Source organism: Helianthus annuus, chromosome 4, assembly GCF_002127325.2.
Source record: "Helianthus annuus cultivar XRQ/B chromosome 4, HanXRQr2.0-SUNRISE, whole genome shotgun sequence".
NCBI classification, from domain to species: domain Eukaryota; kingdom Viridiplantae; phylum Streptophyta; class Magnoliopsida; order Asterales; family Asteraceae; genus Helianthus; species Helianthus annuus.
Genome location: NC_035436.2, coordinates 141,887,990 through 141,902,703, shown reverse-complemented (window position 1 = coordinate 141,902,703; position 14,714 = coordinate 141,887,990). Strand labels below are relative to the sequence as shown.

The 14,714-nt window shown below is 32.3% G+C and overlaps 2 protein-coding genes across 2 annotated transcripts; one reads left to right on the top strand and one right to left on the bottom strand.

Annotated features, from left to right (window-relative positions):
- Nucleotides 1-1,022: 1,022 nt before the first annotated feature.
- Nucleotides 1,023-9,363, top strand: LOC110933454. The gene is made up of 10 exons (XM_022176674.1): nucleotides 1,023-1,073; nucleotides 1,262-1,334; nucleotides 1,432-1,470; nucleotides 1,873-2,112; nucleotides 2,208-2,456; nucleotides 2,544-2,982; nucleotides 3,085-3,196; nucleotides 5,512-6,298; nucleotides 6,393-7,613; nucleotides 7,697-9,363. The coding sequence occupies exons 1-10, from the start codon at nucleotides 1,023-1,025 to the stop codon at nucleotides 9,361-9,363; spliced, it is 4,878 nt and encodes a 1,625-aa protein (XP_022032366.1).
- A 456-nt stretch (nucleotides 9,364-9,819) lies between these two features.
- On the bottom strand, nucleotides 9,820-11,359 carry LOC118491553. Its single transcript, XM_035989411.1, has 4 exons — nucleotides 11,312-11,359; nucleotides 10,878-11,237; nucleotides 10,236-10,799; nucleotides 9,820-10,104 (listed from the first exon to the last, which is right to left on the bottom strand). Exons 1-4 carry the CDS (start codon nucleotides 11,357-11,359, stop codon nucleotides 9,856-9,858), a joined length of 1,221 nt encoding a protein of 406 aa, XP_035845304.1. The 3' UTR covers nucleotides 9,820-9,855.
- Nucleotides 11,360-14,714: the final 3,355 nt, after the last annotated feature.

Sequence of the window (14,714 nt, the reverse complement as noted above, 5' to 3'; positions counted from 1 at the left end):
TAGTTGTTCATTGTTATGTAAGTTTGACCACACACATCGTTTAGGAAAGGATAGACCTCCAATTTTTTGTCTCCAATGCTTTTAAAGAGCAACCAAGTGTTTTTTGCCAAATGAAGATGATTAACAACGGCCCTCCAACCATCGGTTAATACTGGTAGGCTATCCATGTGTCTAAGTCTTACCATCCAATGTCTACCGTCTTCATGATGAACCTCTATGTTCATATGTTGCCAGTCTTGTCCCCATTTTTTTTAACAAATTCAACAGGTACCACCTTCATTAACAATGTCATATTATACATAAACAAAAAAGTTAAATATGGACTGTAATGTTCACAACATTTTATTTAATCAACTTAGATACTCAAAGTACTCATACCAATGACATGTCTTTAGGTTCATCCATCCGTTGAACAAATGATAAAACCATCTTCAAAACTGCAACGTATCAAACTTATTATTTCATATTACTTTTTTATATCATTTGTATCTTATGACTTTAGAATATATATGACACAAAAATTTATTTACTTACTAATCAAAGTATTTCATCCATCCATCTGTTATTTTGTTTAAACCACTATTATGAGTATCTAAGAAACGAACTTTATTTAGTTACTAATCAAAGTATTTCAATATAATATGTATACCTAAACAAAAAATTATGAATATTTCTTCAAAATATGAACTTTTGTTTCCACATTTCTTTCCACATTCCTTATATTGTAAATGTGTTTTCTTACCTAATCTTTATCCTTTTTTTAATGAAGATCACAGGTAAATTTCATCAACACCCTAATCCTTAGATACTTCAAACATGAAAGCTAATAATATTACTGATTTGGAGTTTCAAATTATTACCCTGTTCATACTCTATTACACTTTAACATATAAATCGATTTAATAAAGTTGTTAGACTTCGAAATTTCTAAATGATGATGATAATCGAAGATGCAAATCGTACCTTTTTGTTTGAAATTAAACCAGTCGGTCGAAACCCTTTGATTATCTTCGAGGTAGTAGATGAAATGGAGGATGAAAACCCTTGCCGTAGATGAAGATGAGTTTGGTTTGGTAATTGTGTTGAGAATTGTGTCTTATACATTGTCATCATTTTCTTCAATTAAAATATATATTGATTTGATGTTATAGGTATATACAACGGCTATGATATGTTGCCTATTTTTCTTTTTTATTTATTATACTAATAATTAAAATAAGACTTATATATTTGTTTTTTTTTTTTGGATTATTTAATATAGAAAATGTCGAATAAGAGAAGATTAGAAAGTACACCGATTATATGTTCTTCTTCATTTGGAGAATCATCGAGTAGTAAGTTATTTTTATGTTTAGTATGTCGTTAACAGTTATAGAATTAGCATATTAAATTTATATGGTTGTAACTGTTTGTTATGAAATAATAATTTAGGTACCGTTAGAAGATTACCTTTGTCAAATATCACCAATGGTAATATTTTACATTTTACATTATACAATTTTACATTATTTTTTTAATGTACATTTAAAATCTATTTCTAATTTGTTATGTTTTTTTGAGCAATTCAATAAGGTATCTCATTCAGGACGACAACTGAATCATCCATCGGTATTTTATATTTTCTAAAATGATTTTGTTATATATTTTCATCTATTGTGTATTGTAGTTACAAATTATTTATATATTTACTATTTTAGGTATAAATGAAGCAGTTCCATTATCTCATAACTCAAATGGTATGTTTAGACTTAGCGTAATGTGTTATGACCAAAAAATAATTGAAACACTTTTGTTTATTTTTTTTTTGTATATTATTAGACTATATATAAATTAATATGAATTATATAGAATCTAAATATATCTAAATTTCAGCATTACTTGCCGCTCATAGAAGGAAAATGCGCAAGCTTTATCTCGATGGTAGGCGGAAAACTTCAAATAAACAAAATAATGTTCCGCGTGGTAGAGGCTCATCTAAAGTTGTTAAAAGATCCAACTTCATCAACCAAGAGAATTATAATCCTAATATTCCTTCATCATCTAATACTTTCCACACCCTTCATAGTGTGAAATCTTTAACCACAACAACACCTTTAAGTTGCATAACAAACGGTACGTATTGTCAAAAATGGGTTTATGTAAATCTGCATATATGTAAAGATATAATCCTAATTTATGGTAGTATTTTTTATATGTGTCTTTTACAGGTACACTTAATTTGGATAACCAATTAACCCCTACTTCTACCAGTTATCCATCTTCTGTGCTCTCAAACATTGTTACACAGAATAGCAACTTTATTCAAGCTTCTTCGTTGACAAAGCTTAAATCTGGTAAACAAAAGATTCTACCTAAAAAACGCGTTATCGAACCTATTCCAATGGTAGATCTTACTTCTGATGATGAGAATCAAGGGTTACATTGCATTCAAGACCCTTTTAAAGGTGTATCCAAAGGTAATAATAAAACTAGAAATCTTTGTACTTTAATAAACGTTATTAATTAATTTATTATTTATTGGTCAATAAATTTGATGCTTTCAGATTACTTGGATCATGGTAATCAAAGCCTTAAATGTGAGATGTGTGACTCATTATTATGGTCTGATGAAGGTGGAAAAGGGAGAATTACATTTGGTAAATTAACTTATTACTTATGTTGTGGTTATGGAAAAGTTGAGCTTCCAGAATTGAAAGAGCCTCCTTCAATATACAAGGATCTATTTGTAAATTGTAATGAAAACAGCAAGTATTTTCTAAAAAATATCCGTCGATACAATTCTATGTTCTCTTTCACATCAATGGGTGGAAAAGTTGATTCGAACATCAATAGTGGTAAAGCACCTTATGTATTTCGTATAAGTGGACAGAATTTTCATACATTAGGTGGTTTGGTACCTGCACCTGGAAAAGATCCAAAGTTTTCTCAGCTTTATATTTATGATACTGATAACGAAGTTTCAAACCGGAAAAGACTGTTCAGGTAATATCATACCAAAATATTTATGCATTTAGTCTTTTAAATATACAAATATTTATATGTTACATATTATTTTGTATTTACTTGATACCTTTTTTTTAACAGTGATTCTACGAATAAGTCGGATGGGAATTTAAAGCATATAGATATTCATCTAATTAAGTTTATAAAAGACTTCTTGGATCGTAATAATGAGTTGGTTAAAAGTTATAGAATGGCAAGAAACCACTTTGTCACACCCCCAAAATCCACCCGCGGAGTACCACCGCTTGGGAGCGTGACTGACCAGGATCAAGCCATCAATCATATCAAACATAGCATTTAATATAAAAGTAAATAATGTAAATCATCATGACATGATTGATGTTCCAAAACCAAACATCGTTTTAATAGCGGAAGCAACATAAAGTAAACCCAAATTAAGTTATAAGTTCAATAATGATCATGATCCATCTGCCCACAACGACCTGCTCCTCCCTGTGCAAGCTCCATAATGTACCTAAGGTCCTGCAAGGCATGCAGCAAATAATCAACAAACTAGTTGAGCGAGTTCACAGAAAGTAAGTTCATAACATGCATAAGTATAGCTAGTGGGGGCTTCCCATACTAGTGTGTACTAAAGGTGGGGGTTTCCCATATTCATACTGGTTAATGAGGGCTTCTCATCAACGGTACTTACTAGACTAACTTCCGACCATGTGTTCTTCTTCACCGTGAACAGGAAAACGTACAGGGTCACGTAGGCTTTACGTGACGTGCCCTTCCCCGAGGACAGTGGTACGCGTGGGGGCTACGTAGGCTTTACGCAGCGTGGCCTTCCGACCTGGAAGCCAGTGAATGGTATAGGGTTACGTAGGCTTTACGCAACGTGTCCTCCCGACCCGGGAGACATATGGCAAATATACTGGGTTACGTAGGCTTTACGTAACGTGTCCTGACTAACCTGAGGACGGTGGTCTATAGTCTGGTATATGCGTAAGTACGAGTAATCATTCCATATCCATCATATCCAACCCAATTCCCAACCCGGGAATCCCATGCCTTGGCTGTGTGAACTCACCTTGGTTTGCTCGGCAGATACACAGAAAGTACAAGTAGCAAGTAAATGGTCACTCACGTCCTATCATGGTTATTATACGAGTCAGGTTCGTATATAACACGTATATAGTAGTCACGTATAATCATGGCAAACATGTACGCACGTAAGCAGATAAGACATAGCATGTGAGGATCCAATTGTTCTAAGTCCAAACATACTCGGCCCAATGACATAAGCAGCCCAATAACTAAACAGTTCAGATTCTCAATCGGCCCAAATAGCAAACACATGCAAGTCCATTAATAATCAGCCCACATATCAAATCATTGGGCCCGTGACAGTGAAGGCCCAAGACAGTGAATGTGCAACGGTGGTCTCGACTCGCAACGGGGTTACGAGTCGCAACGAGGATCTCGAGTCGTAACGGCTGGATACGAGTCGCAATGACTGGTTACGAGTCGCAATGGGTGGTCTCGGTTCATCATGGTCTGGTTACGAGTCGTAATCTGACTCGCAACCGTGGTTGCGGTTCGTGCGGTTTGGTCTCGAGTGGGGTTCCGACTCGCAATCCGAGTCGCAACCGTGAGTGTAACGACTTTCCTGATTTCATGCAATTCATTTAGGCAATTCAATCATCGTTGACAGTTTCCAAAAATCAATTATCAACTAACAGTTTGCCATTCAAGAATTCATCGATCAAACAGGGAAAATAAATCATCAATTCTTATGAACCCTAATAATCCCACTTATGAACAATAACAATATTCCTAACACTCAATCACATTATGATCCGATTTCATGAACGTTAACTCGAATTGCATAGCCAAATCAACAAGACATTATCATTAACATCATCAACAACAAATCCGATTATATAACCTGTCCGGCCGATTAACAAACATCACTATCACAAGTACTCGCATCCAACATCAACAACCAATCAATTTTACTAACATACACCCTAGTTACATCGCATAACAGAACGATAGCAATCATGGCATCACATATAATCTAACATGAATTCAAACAAACATACTAACCGGTTACAAGTAACGAGATGTGATCCGAACAAGAGGGTGATCGGGTGGCCTTGTGCCGTCGGTTCCTAAACAGGCCGAGAGAGAGAGAGAGACGAGATAGAGGAGCTAGGGTTATGTGTGTGTATTCTTGTGTTGTAACAAATGAGAGGAAAACAAGACCCTTAGTTTTGGTATAGTGGTTGCGAGTGGGGAGTGGGCCGAGCCCACTCGGTTACCTAATGGACCGAATGTAAGGTGTAAAGCCCAAAGGCTTGTGTGACCTGTTATCGTGTGCAGTTTGGGTTCGGTTCAATTAACATACAACGTATATTACACAATACACATAACGACATCTCATAAATCACGTAATATTCATTAGCTCAAAATGTCACATAAACACGTAACGATACATCAAGCAAGTCTAAAGTTCGAGTTGTCACACACTTGAATGACAATCCTAATGAAAACTTTAAGCTTCGTCTCATTTACAAAAGAGATCTTGATGGTCGTACTTACAATTTGCCCTCAACTTCAGAAGTTGCTGCATTGATTGTTGGTGATCTCGAACGAATAATTGATCATCGTGATATTGTTGTTGAGTCGCACACTGACGGTCTTCAACGAATTAGTGAACTTCATCCATCGTATTTAGCTCTTCAGTATCCAATCCTTTTTCCCAATGGTGATGACGGATATAGAATAGACATTCCACATAGGGACGGTGTACGGACCTTAAAAAAAATTAGACCCAAATGTACAATGAGAGAATTCTTTGCTTATAGAATTCAGGATAGATCAACTTCTTTTTCTCTAATTTTAAATGCTCGGAGACTGTTCCAACAATTTTTAGTAGATGCATACACCATGATTGAGAGTGAAAGGCTTAATTATATCCGATTTCAGCAGAAACATCTTAGGTCTGAAACATATGAGAATCTCCAAAAGTTGAACAATCAAGGAACAAATGATTTATCTAATACCGGTATACGGGTAGTCTTACCATCATCTTTTACCGGTGGTTCTCGGTACATGCAGCAAAACTATCTTGATGCTATGGCTATATGTAAATGGTTTGGATATCCGGATTTTTTTATTACGGTTACATGTAATCCGAAGTGGCCAGAGATTAAACGATATCTTCGAGATACTTCAATCAACCCTGAGGATAGACCAGACATTTTGTGTCGATTGTTTAAGATAAAGCTAGATTCAATTACAAAGGATCTGAAGGACAAAAAAATATTTGGAGAACTAAGCGCAGGTATAAATATTTTTTTAATATCATTATTATAACACCAAAAATATTTATAATTTTATGTTTTACAATCTTTTGAATATCGTTATTTTTATTGTAGCCGTTTATACTGTTGAATTTCAAAAACGTGGATTGCCTCATGCTCACATTTGCATTTTCTTGAAACCGGAATCCAAACTTCTGTCCATTGATCATTTAGACAAATTTGTTTCTGCTGAGATACCGGACAAAATGGAAGATCCTAGCCTCTATGCCATTGTATCCGAATTTATGATTCATGGTCCATGTGGGAATGCAAATCCAAATTGTCCTTGTATGGTTGATAGTAGATGCTCAAAGAATTATCCAAAAAAATTCAACCCGGAAACAACCACAGATGCTGATGGTTTCCCTGTATATAGAAGAAGAGACAATGGTAACACTATTATAAAGTCTAAAGTTCAATTAGACAACAGAAGTGTTGTTCCTTATAGTCCTGTTCTTTTAAAAAGATACCAGGCCCACATTAATGTTGAATGGTGCAATCAAGCTGGTTCTATCAAATATCTGTTTAAGTACATTAATAAAGGTGCAGACAGAGCTTCGCTTGTCGTGTCAAACAGAGATGGTATAGAAAATGAAGAAAAGGCAAAGGATGAGATCAAAGCCTATTATGATTGTAGGTATGTTTCCACCTGTGAAGCTTCATGGAGGATATTTGCAAATGAAGTTCACTACAGGTTTCCTCCAGTTATGAGACTTCCTTTTCATCTTGAAGGTCAACAACATGTTGTGTTTGGAGCTGAAGACGATATAGAGGTTGTTTTGGAAAAGCCATCAGTCTCGTCTTCGATTTTTCTAAAGTGGTTTGAGATGAACATAAACGATGAAGAAGCCCGCAAACTTACTTATGTTGAGTTTCCTACTAAATTCTGTTGGAAATTAAAAGATAGACGATGGGCACCACGTAAAAGAAAACTGTTACAGCTCGGACGCATTCATTCGGTGTCCCCTGCACTGGGTGAACCGTATTTTCTTAGAATTCTGTTAAACAAAGTAAAAGGACCAAGATCATTTGAAGAAATTAGAACGGTTGATGGTCAGTTGTTTCCAACTTTCAGAGATGCGTGTTACGCTATGGGTTTGTTGGATGATGACATGGAATATATTGAAGCTATCAAAGAAGCCAGTTTTGTGCAAGATGGTCGTTCTACTCGTGCACTATTCGTTACTTTGCTTTTGTCAAACACGTTATCAAGACCCGAATATGTATTTGAACAAACATGGAAATACTTGGGTGATGACATTTTATATAACAGAAGAAAAGCGACAAAAAACAAAGGTATCTTTTTAATATATTACACATATTATTATTCAGTACATTTTATTCATATTGTTTATATATATTTATTTTTATTATTTCAGAACTTGTAATTTCGGATGAGAGATTGAAGAATCAAACATTGGTGGAAATTGAAAAATACTTGATCACAAATGGTTCGTCATTGAAACGATGGCCAACAATTCCTTATCCTGATTATGATTCATTTGCTGTTGGAAACAATCGCTTGGTTGACGAAGAACTATCTTTCGATATTCCTCAAATGCATAGCGAGTTACTTACTCTAAAATCTTCTCTAACTGATGAACAACTCTCCGTTTATAATCAAATAATGGCAGCCGTTGAAGGTGATAAAGGAGGTGTATTTTTTGTTTACGGCTATGGAGGCACAGGTAAGACATTTTTGTGGAGGACGTTAGCCTTATCCGTTAGGTCTAGAGAGCAGATTGTTCTAAATGTTGCTTCAAGTGGTATTGCTTCCTTACTAATGTCTAGAGGTAGAACAGCCCATTCTAGATTTCACATTCCCATAAATTTAGATGAGAGTTCTATGTGTCACATACGGCCTGATGGTGATGTAGCTTACTTACTTAAACATACTAGGTTGATAATATGGGATGAAGCACCTATGGTACACAGACATGCTGTCGAAGCTTTAGATAGAACATTTAAAGATGTGTTGATCGACAAAAGCAATATTAATTCGGATTGTTTATTTGGAGGTAAAGTAATCGTCTTTGGTGGTGACTTTAGACAGATTCTTCCAGTAATTCCAAACGGAAGTAGGCAACAAATTGTCAACGCTTCGTTGAGTTCATCTTATATATGGTCCCAATGTAAGTTACTTACTTTGACCAAAAACATGAGATTGACTATTGGTGCCGATAAATCTAGATTGGAGGAAACGCACAAATTTGCCAAATGGCTTCTCGATATTGGTGAGGGTAAAGTAGGAGGCGACAATGATGGTGTGGCAACTGTACAAATACCTTCTGATCTTCTAATCAGAGATTGTTTGGATCCTATTGAAAGGTTGATTCAATTTGTATATCCATCCGTTTTACAAAGATATATGGATCGAGATTATTTTTCAGAAAGAGCCATTCTTACACCAAAAAATGAGGTCGTACATGAAATCAATGATCGATTGTTAGAGTTGTTTCCTGGTGAACCAACAGAGTACCTAAGCTCTGATAGTATATGTCAAACCGAACAAGTTAATGATTCCTTCCATCAAGAATTGTATTCACCTGATGTTCTGAATGGGTTAAAGATATCCGGTTTACCAAATCATCGTCTGGTTTTGAAAGTCGGTGTTCCAATTATGCTTCTTAGGAACATTGACCAACAAAATGGATTATGTAATGGTACAAGGTTGCAGGTTACATTTCTTGGGAAGCATGTTATGGAAGCTGAAATTATATCAGGTGCTAATGTTGGAACTAGAACGTTTATTCCAAGAATTACCATGATACCGTCGGACAAAAAAATACCTTTTGCTTTTCAACGACGACAGTTTCCTGTTGCTGTGTGTTTTGCTATGACAATCAATAAGAGTCAAGGACAGTCTTTATCTAAGGTTGGACTTTTTTTAAAAGAGCCAGTTTTTACACATGGTCAGTTATATGTAGCCTTATCAAGAGTTAAATCAAGAGAAGGTGTTAAGATCCTAATTCTAGATAAAGAAGGTAAACCCACAGAGACTACGACGAATGTTGTTTATAAAGAAGTTTTCACGCATTTATGTTAAGTCTAATAAATAATTTTGTATATTATTATGTTTTTTATCAAAAGTTTATGCATTTTTTTAATGTACTATATTATTATAAACATTCCTTGATTGTTTGAGTTTGTTTATTAAATTTCCATATATTAATTTAGTACAATCTTATCATTAAATCATATATTTATTATCCACATATAGATAATCATCGGTTATATGGTCTCATTTGTTGACATTTGATTGAAGGTCCAAATGGATACATCAAATACCTAACCTTTTTAATATATTGATTATAATGAATAAACAACAATCATCTTGAAATAACAGTTAGTAAATACTTAATTATTAAACATTAAACATGTATCAGTAAAAACACAAAAAAAGTTTTATATCATTTAGTAGTCTAAAAAGGTTTACATCATCATATGTTAATACGTTCAAAAAGCATTATAAGATAAAGTCCCAAAATGAGATGAACCTAAAGTAGCCAACCAACAAAATTCCAAAGTTTGAAAGGAACTATTTGACAACCTTCTTCAAAATCAATTTATTTTGAACTGGGCAATAAACAAACGTGCATGTAGCAGGAGGATTGATACCATTTGGTTTGGTAAATTTAGTACGCCATTTCAAAGCCTCATATCGAAAACCACCACCGTTTTTCTCACCACGAAATGAAATCAACGTATCCACTCCATCTAAGTTTTGTACATACATCTCCATAGTCATGTCAATTCTTGATGCTTCAGCAAGATCAGCACTTAGACGCTAAGATAATTAATTAAGACAAAATATTAGATTATGAGTGGTATAACACTGCAAAATTAAATACTAAAAACAGAATTTTTGTTTTTCGACTATTTCAATATTTGTAAAATATGAACAATAACTAAACTTACAAAATGCCTGTCGTACTTCCATTCAAACTCAATAGGATTGTAGTCCGGATCGCCCTTTTTATCTCCTTCACAATCTGAAACTTCAACGTCTTCCTCATTATAAATTCCATCGATATCAGAGTTGGTTAAGTTGGATGAAACGTCAACAGAATCATCATCCATTGATTCATTATAATCTTGAACAGATTCATCCTCATTGTTTTCATGATTTGTTTCATCATCGGTGTCTTGTGTTTCAATATTTAAAGTACCTGGCTTAGGTATGTTTACAGCAGCAATCGTATATACACGCTTCGGCACAAGAATCTCACAACCATTCAAGTCATAAACAATCAGCTGAAAATTTTGTTTAAAAATGTACCTCATCACAACGTAATAGTCCGGGTATATAGGTACGTAAGACACAACATTGTCCCATGAATCGTAGAGAAGATACACCTTAAGATTACGGTCTTTCTGAATCATCACATCAAAACTGTCCCACAAATTAACATGGACCTTGAATGTTAACTTGCTAATAGATGGTAAACGTATTGTATCTTCAACGAAATCAACAGGAATTATCTGCGTATAATATTCATGAAGGTGAAATAACTAAAATTTTTTTTGAAAACCATAAATAAATATTGTTTGTATACTCACCAAATTATCATTTGACTCTTGTGTGAAGCGTTGACAGAAGTACTCAACATTGCTTATCGTTTTCTCGGTCGACATGAAGGTAAACAAAGGAACACTAGATCCGAAGATCGGATGGTCTTGCATATTAGTAAAGGGTGTTAACAAGTACGAATACAAGTCAATTTGTTTAAACATCAGAAAACAACCGTCCGTAAACGATAGTTTGGCTACAATATGTTCCCAACCATCCATGAAAACAAACTCATCTTTATTTTTAGTGAAAAGAACTTCAAATTCTTTACCGTTCACACATTTGATAATGGCTTGATTGTTTGGTTCAGCATTCAATAGGAATCTGTTGCTATATTGATTTGGTATTTCCTGTAAAAAATAACATGAGTTAACATAAATAAATGAGGAAAAAACGTTTGTACTTATAAGATTAATTATCTTACTAGATACTCTGAAGAGTCGGAGGAAAATATTTTATAAAAAGACGTCATACTTATCTGCGTTTGAATAAACATGAAGTAATTGGATTAGGTCTTCCGGTGAATAAAAAATGTAATGAATGTAATGAACATAATTTAAATAACATATTCACATAATATAATGATTTTCACAATAATCATAATCCAAAAATGATGATGATGCCTAATATAATCAAATTAACATATCTATAAACTATTTCCTAATACAATAAACTTGCAGAATATAATAATTGTAATGCAAATATACTTACAAATATAACATATTCCATATGTCTAATACAAAATAATCCTCTTCTGTAACGCATGTAATAAGTAAAAGTCTTCAAAGTAAGACATAAAAAACACTGTGGCCTACATGAACAACCAAATCAAAATCTACAAATTGATTGCAAAATATAATCAAAAGATAGTAAACAAAATTCAACATTACAAGTTTTTAAAGTTACCTTTAACATGTCTTTTATCATATTAAACGTAATAAATCAAAAATAACACATAACGTTCAACTAATATCATTAATAAACAGCCGAATGTCACAAATAGATCTACAAAGATGAATAGAAAAGAAATTCCTCAATTGAAGAAGAGAACATCAAACTTAACAATGGTTTGCAAGATTTTACAATAACACTACAACGAAATTCAGAATTTAAGTTATTGAATGATACCTTTATGATCTGTGATTACGTGAAGAAGATGAAGATGGTTTAACCGATGAAGAAGATGGAGGTTATTGGGAAGTGGGAGAGAATCTCTGAAAATACAGAAGACATATGTGTTATAAGATTTTGTACAAAAAATAATAATACAATTTTATATCATTTTTCCTTATCCGGGTCGGTTATATGAAACCTGGATCCGAGCGTGAATATTATTATAATACAGTTTGTTAATTTTATAGTTTGTTAATTATTATAATATAATATAGGTTTTAAACTTATGAGGCATACTAAAATATAGTTTAATGTGTTATAAAATCCATACTTCATTATTTCAATTTTAAATTTGATAGTCTTGAATACCTAATTAATATTTAATATGAATTTGATATTCTTGGATTAATTACAGGAAGAAATTTCAGTAATTCCAAAACAATTTACATATCACTTTAGATTAAACAACTTCCAAAATTAAAACTTTTTTATCATAATTTAAATATATGCATATATATGTTAGTGATTTCATAAAATTATATTCTGGCCGTAAATTTAGTTAATAAGAATTGTAAATTTTGGTTATTTGCAATATATTATGTCTATTAAATTCAACTTAGAATTTATTAAGTTTGCGTAAAAATATTTAGTTACACATTGTTAATTGTTAACATAGTTTTAAACTTTCTAAATTAAGTGTATTAATTATCTAGGCATCGATTCATTCCAAAAACATAATAGTCAAACTATTTCTAAAAAAAACAAATATATTAACTATAAAATTCATAAATCCAAAAATAAATACAATCATCTGTTTATTTTTTATATATATACCTTTATTTTAAAATTAAATCGTAATATAACATTTAAAATGAAACAACTTCCTAAATTACAACGTTTTTATAAATACATGTTCATAGTTGTTAGAAATGTATACATTCGAAGAGGAAAAACTTTTTTTGTCATTGAATTTGAGAAGGTATGAGTTTAATTTTTTTTTTTACTGTAATATACAAGAACTTTATTAATTTATTAATGTCACTTAGTAGTTGATTTTCTACATACAAAATTAACTTTTCGTTTATATTATTGTAGATGTCAACTGATGAATTTATCATGAATACTCCTTTGAGGAATATATATGATCTTTGGCAAATTATGAAGGTGTGTATATATATTTATAATGCCAAAAGTAGATGAACATTGTCTTTAAATTAACTATTTTCATAAATTTTATTTTATACAGCCTCAATTTGTTATTATACTTGGTACTATTACTGGTATCGATAAGCATTTTGGTTGGCACTATATGGAGTGTCCTAAATGTTTAATCGAGGCTGGTACAGATTTTATAGACACCCAGAGTATGGAGGAACAATTTTTCTATGTGTGCAAGAACCCTAATTGTGACGAAAGTGTTATATATCCAGTTCCAAGGTAATATGATAATTTTTTTCTTCTTTAATATTTATATGTTTTGTAAAATAATCTATTTGTATATATGTATGATTCTATTTAATTTAATTAGATTCAAAATAAAAGTTCAAGTCGAAGACAGCAGTGATGATGTTCCACTAATATTATTTCATCCTCTGGTTGATGAAATCATTGAAAAAGTTGTTCTCAAGTCGGCTGAACAATTGTTTCAAGAAAATATAACACCTGTATGTACAAATCATTTTTTTACCTTTGTGTATTTTTTTTCATTCTATTTTCTAAAAATTTCTTATTAACTTTTGCATACAATATTTTGATTCATAGGTTGTTGAAAAAGTAATCTTTCCCGTGGATTTAAACAACTTGATTGGAAAGAAGTTTGCCTTTAAAATTGAGATAACAACTTATAATCTTACTAACTTTGATGAAATGTATTCTGTCACGAACTTGACTGATGATGAGTCAATTATTAATAAGCTCAAAGAAAAGATGAAGATTACGGAGGTATTTTTTTTTTCCAATACACGTTTCATACTAATAAATTAGTATTTATATAATTTTTAATTATATTATATTTTAATTTATTTTCACATTTGTTTTAGGTAAATGATAAAGAATTTATAAAGAAGAATAGTCACATCCCAATTGTGAAGGACGATGATGTTAACACCAGTTGTGATACTAATAAAAATAAAAAACGTACATTGGATGACGTCTACATGTCTTCAACTTCAAGTACTTTCAAGAGTTTGGAGAAAGTTAGCAAGAAATTAAGTTAGCTCATATTTCTATTATTTAAATTCAGTTTTGTTGATTTTTAAATTTTATAACAATGGTATTTTGGATTTTTAGTATGTTTGATGTGGGTATTTGATCGTTATATGTTATTTTTAATATTTTATGAATAATATAAAAAGTTCTCTTAATTCAAATTTTACATCGGTTTCTTTAAACGATTTCATTGGTATTTCAATATCAATGTTTGGACATGCTAAATAAGGTATGGTGTGTCATGCTAAATAAGGTATGGTGTGTCATGTTAATCTGTGGCCTTGGATAATGTGATGGCATCACCATAAGGGTCTTGATATTGGTTATACCTACAAAAAGGATGGCACTACAGCCAAACGAATGAACCTAACTCTTAAAGATCTCCCGTAGTCACTTTAAATACGTTATATATATATTTAGATATATAAATTTCATATTGTATAAGTTTGTATTTTCAAATTTAAAATATTTATTGTACAGTAATACCAATATTAGTCATTTTCAAT

Coding starts and splice junctions, on each gene's coding strand:
- LOC110933454 (XM_022176674.1), top strand. CDS start 1,023: ATGAAATGGAGGATGAAAACCCTTGCCGTAGATGAAGATGAGTTTGGT. Junction 2,457..2,543: donor TTTTAAAGGTGTATCCAAAG/GTAATAATAAAA, acceptor TGATGCTTTCAG/ATTACTTGGATCATGGTAAT. Junction 6,299..6,392: donor ATTTGGAGAACTAAGCGCAG/GTATAAATATTT, acceptor TTTTTATTGTAG/CCGTTTATACTGTTGAATTT.
- LOC118491553 (XM_035989411.1), bottom strand. CDS start 11,359: ATGACGTCTTTTTATAAAATATTTTCCTCCGACTCTTCAGAGTATCTA. Junction 11,238..11,311: donor CCGACTCTTCAGAGTATCTA/GTAAGATAATTA, acceptor TATTTTTTACAG/GAAATACCAAATCAATATAG. Junction 10,105..10,235: donor GGAAGTACGACAGGCATTTT/GTAAGTTTAGTT, acceptor TAATTATCTTAG/CGTCTAAGTGCTGATCTTGC.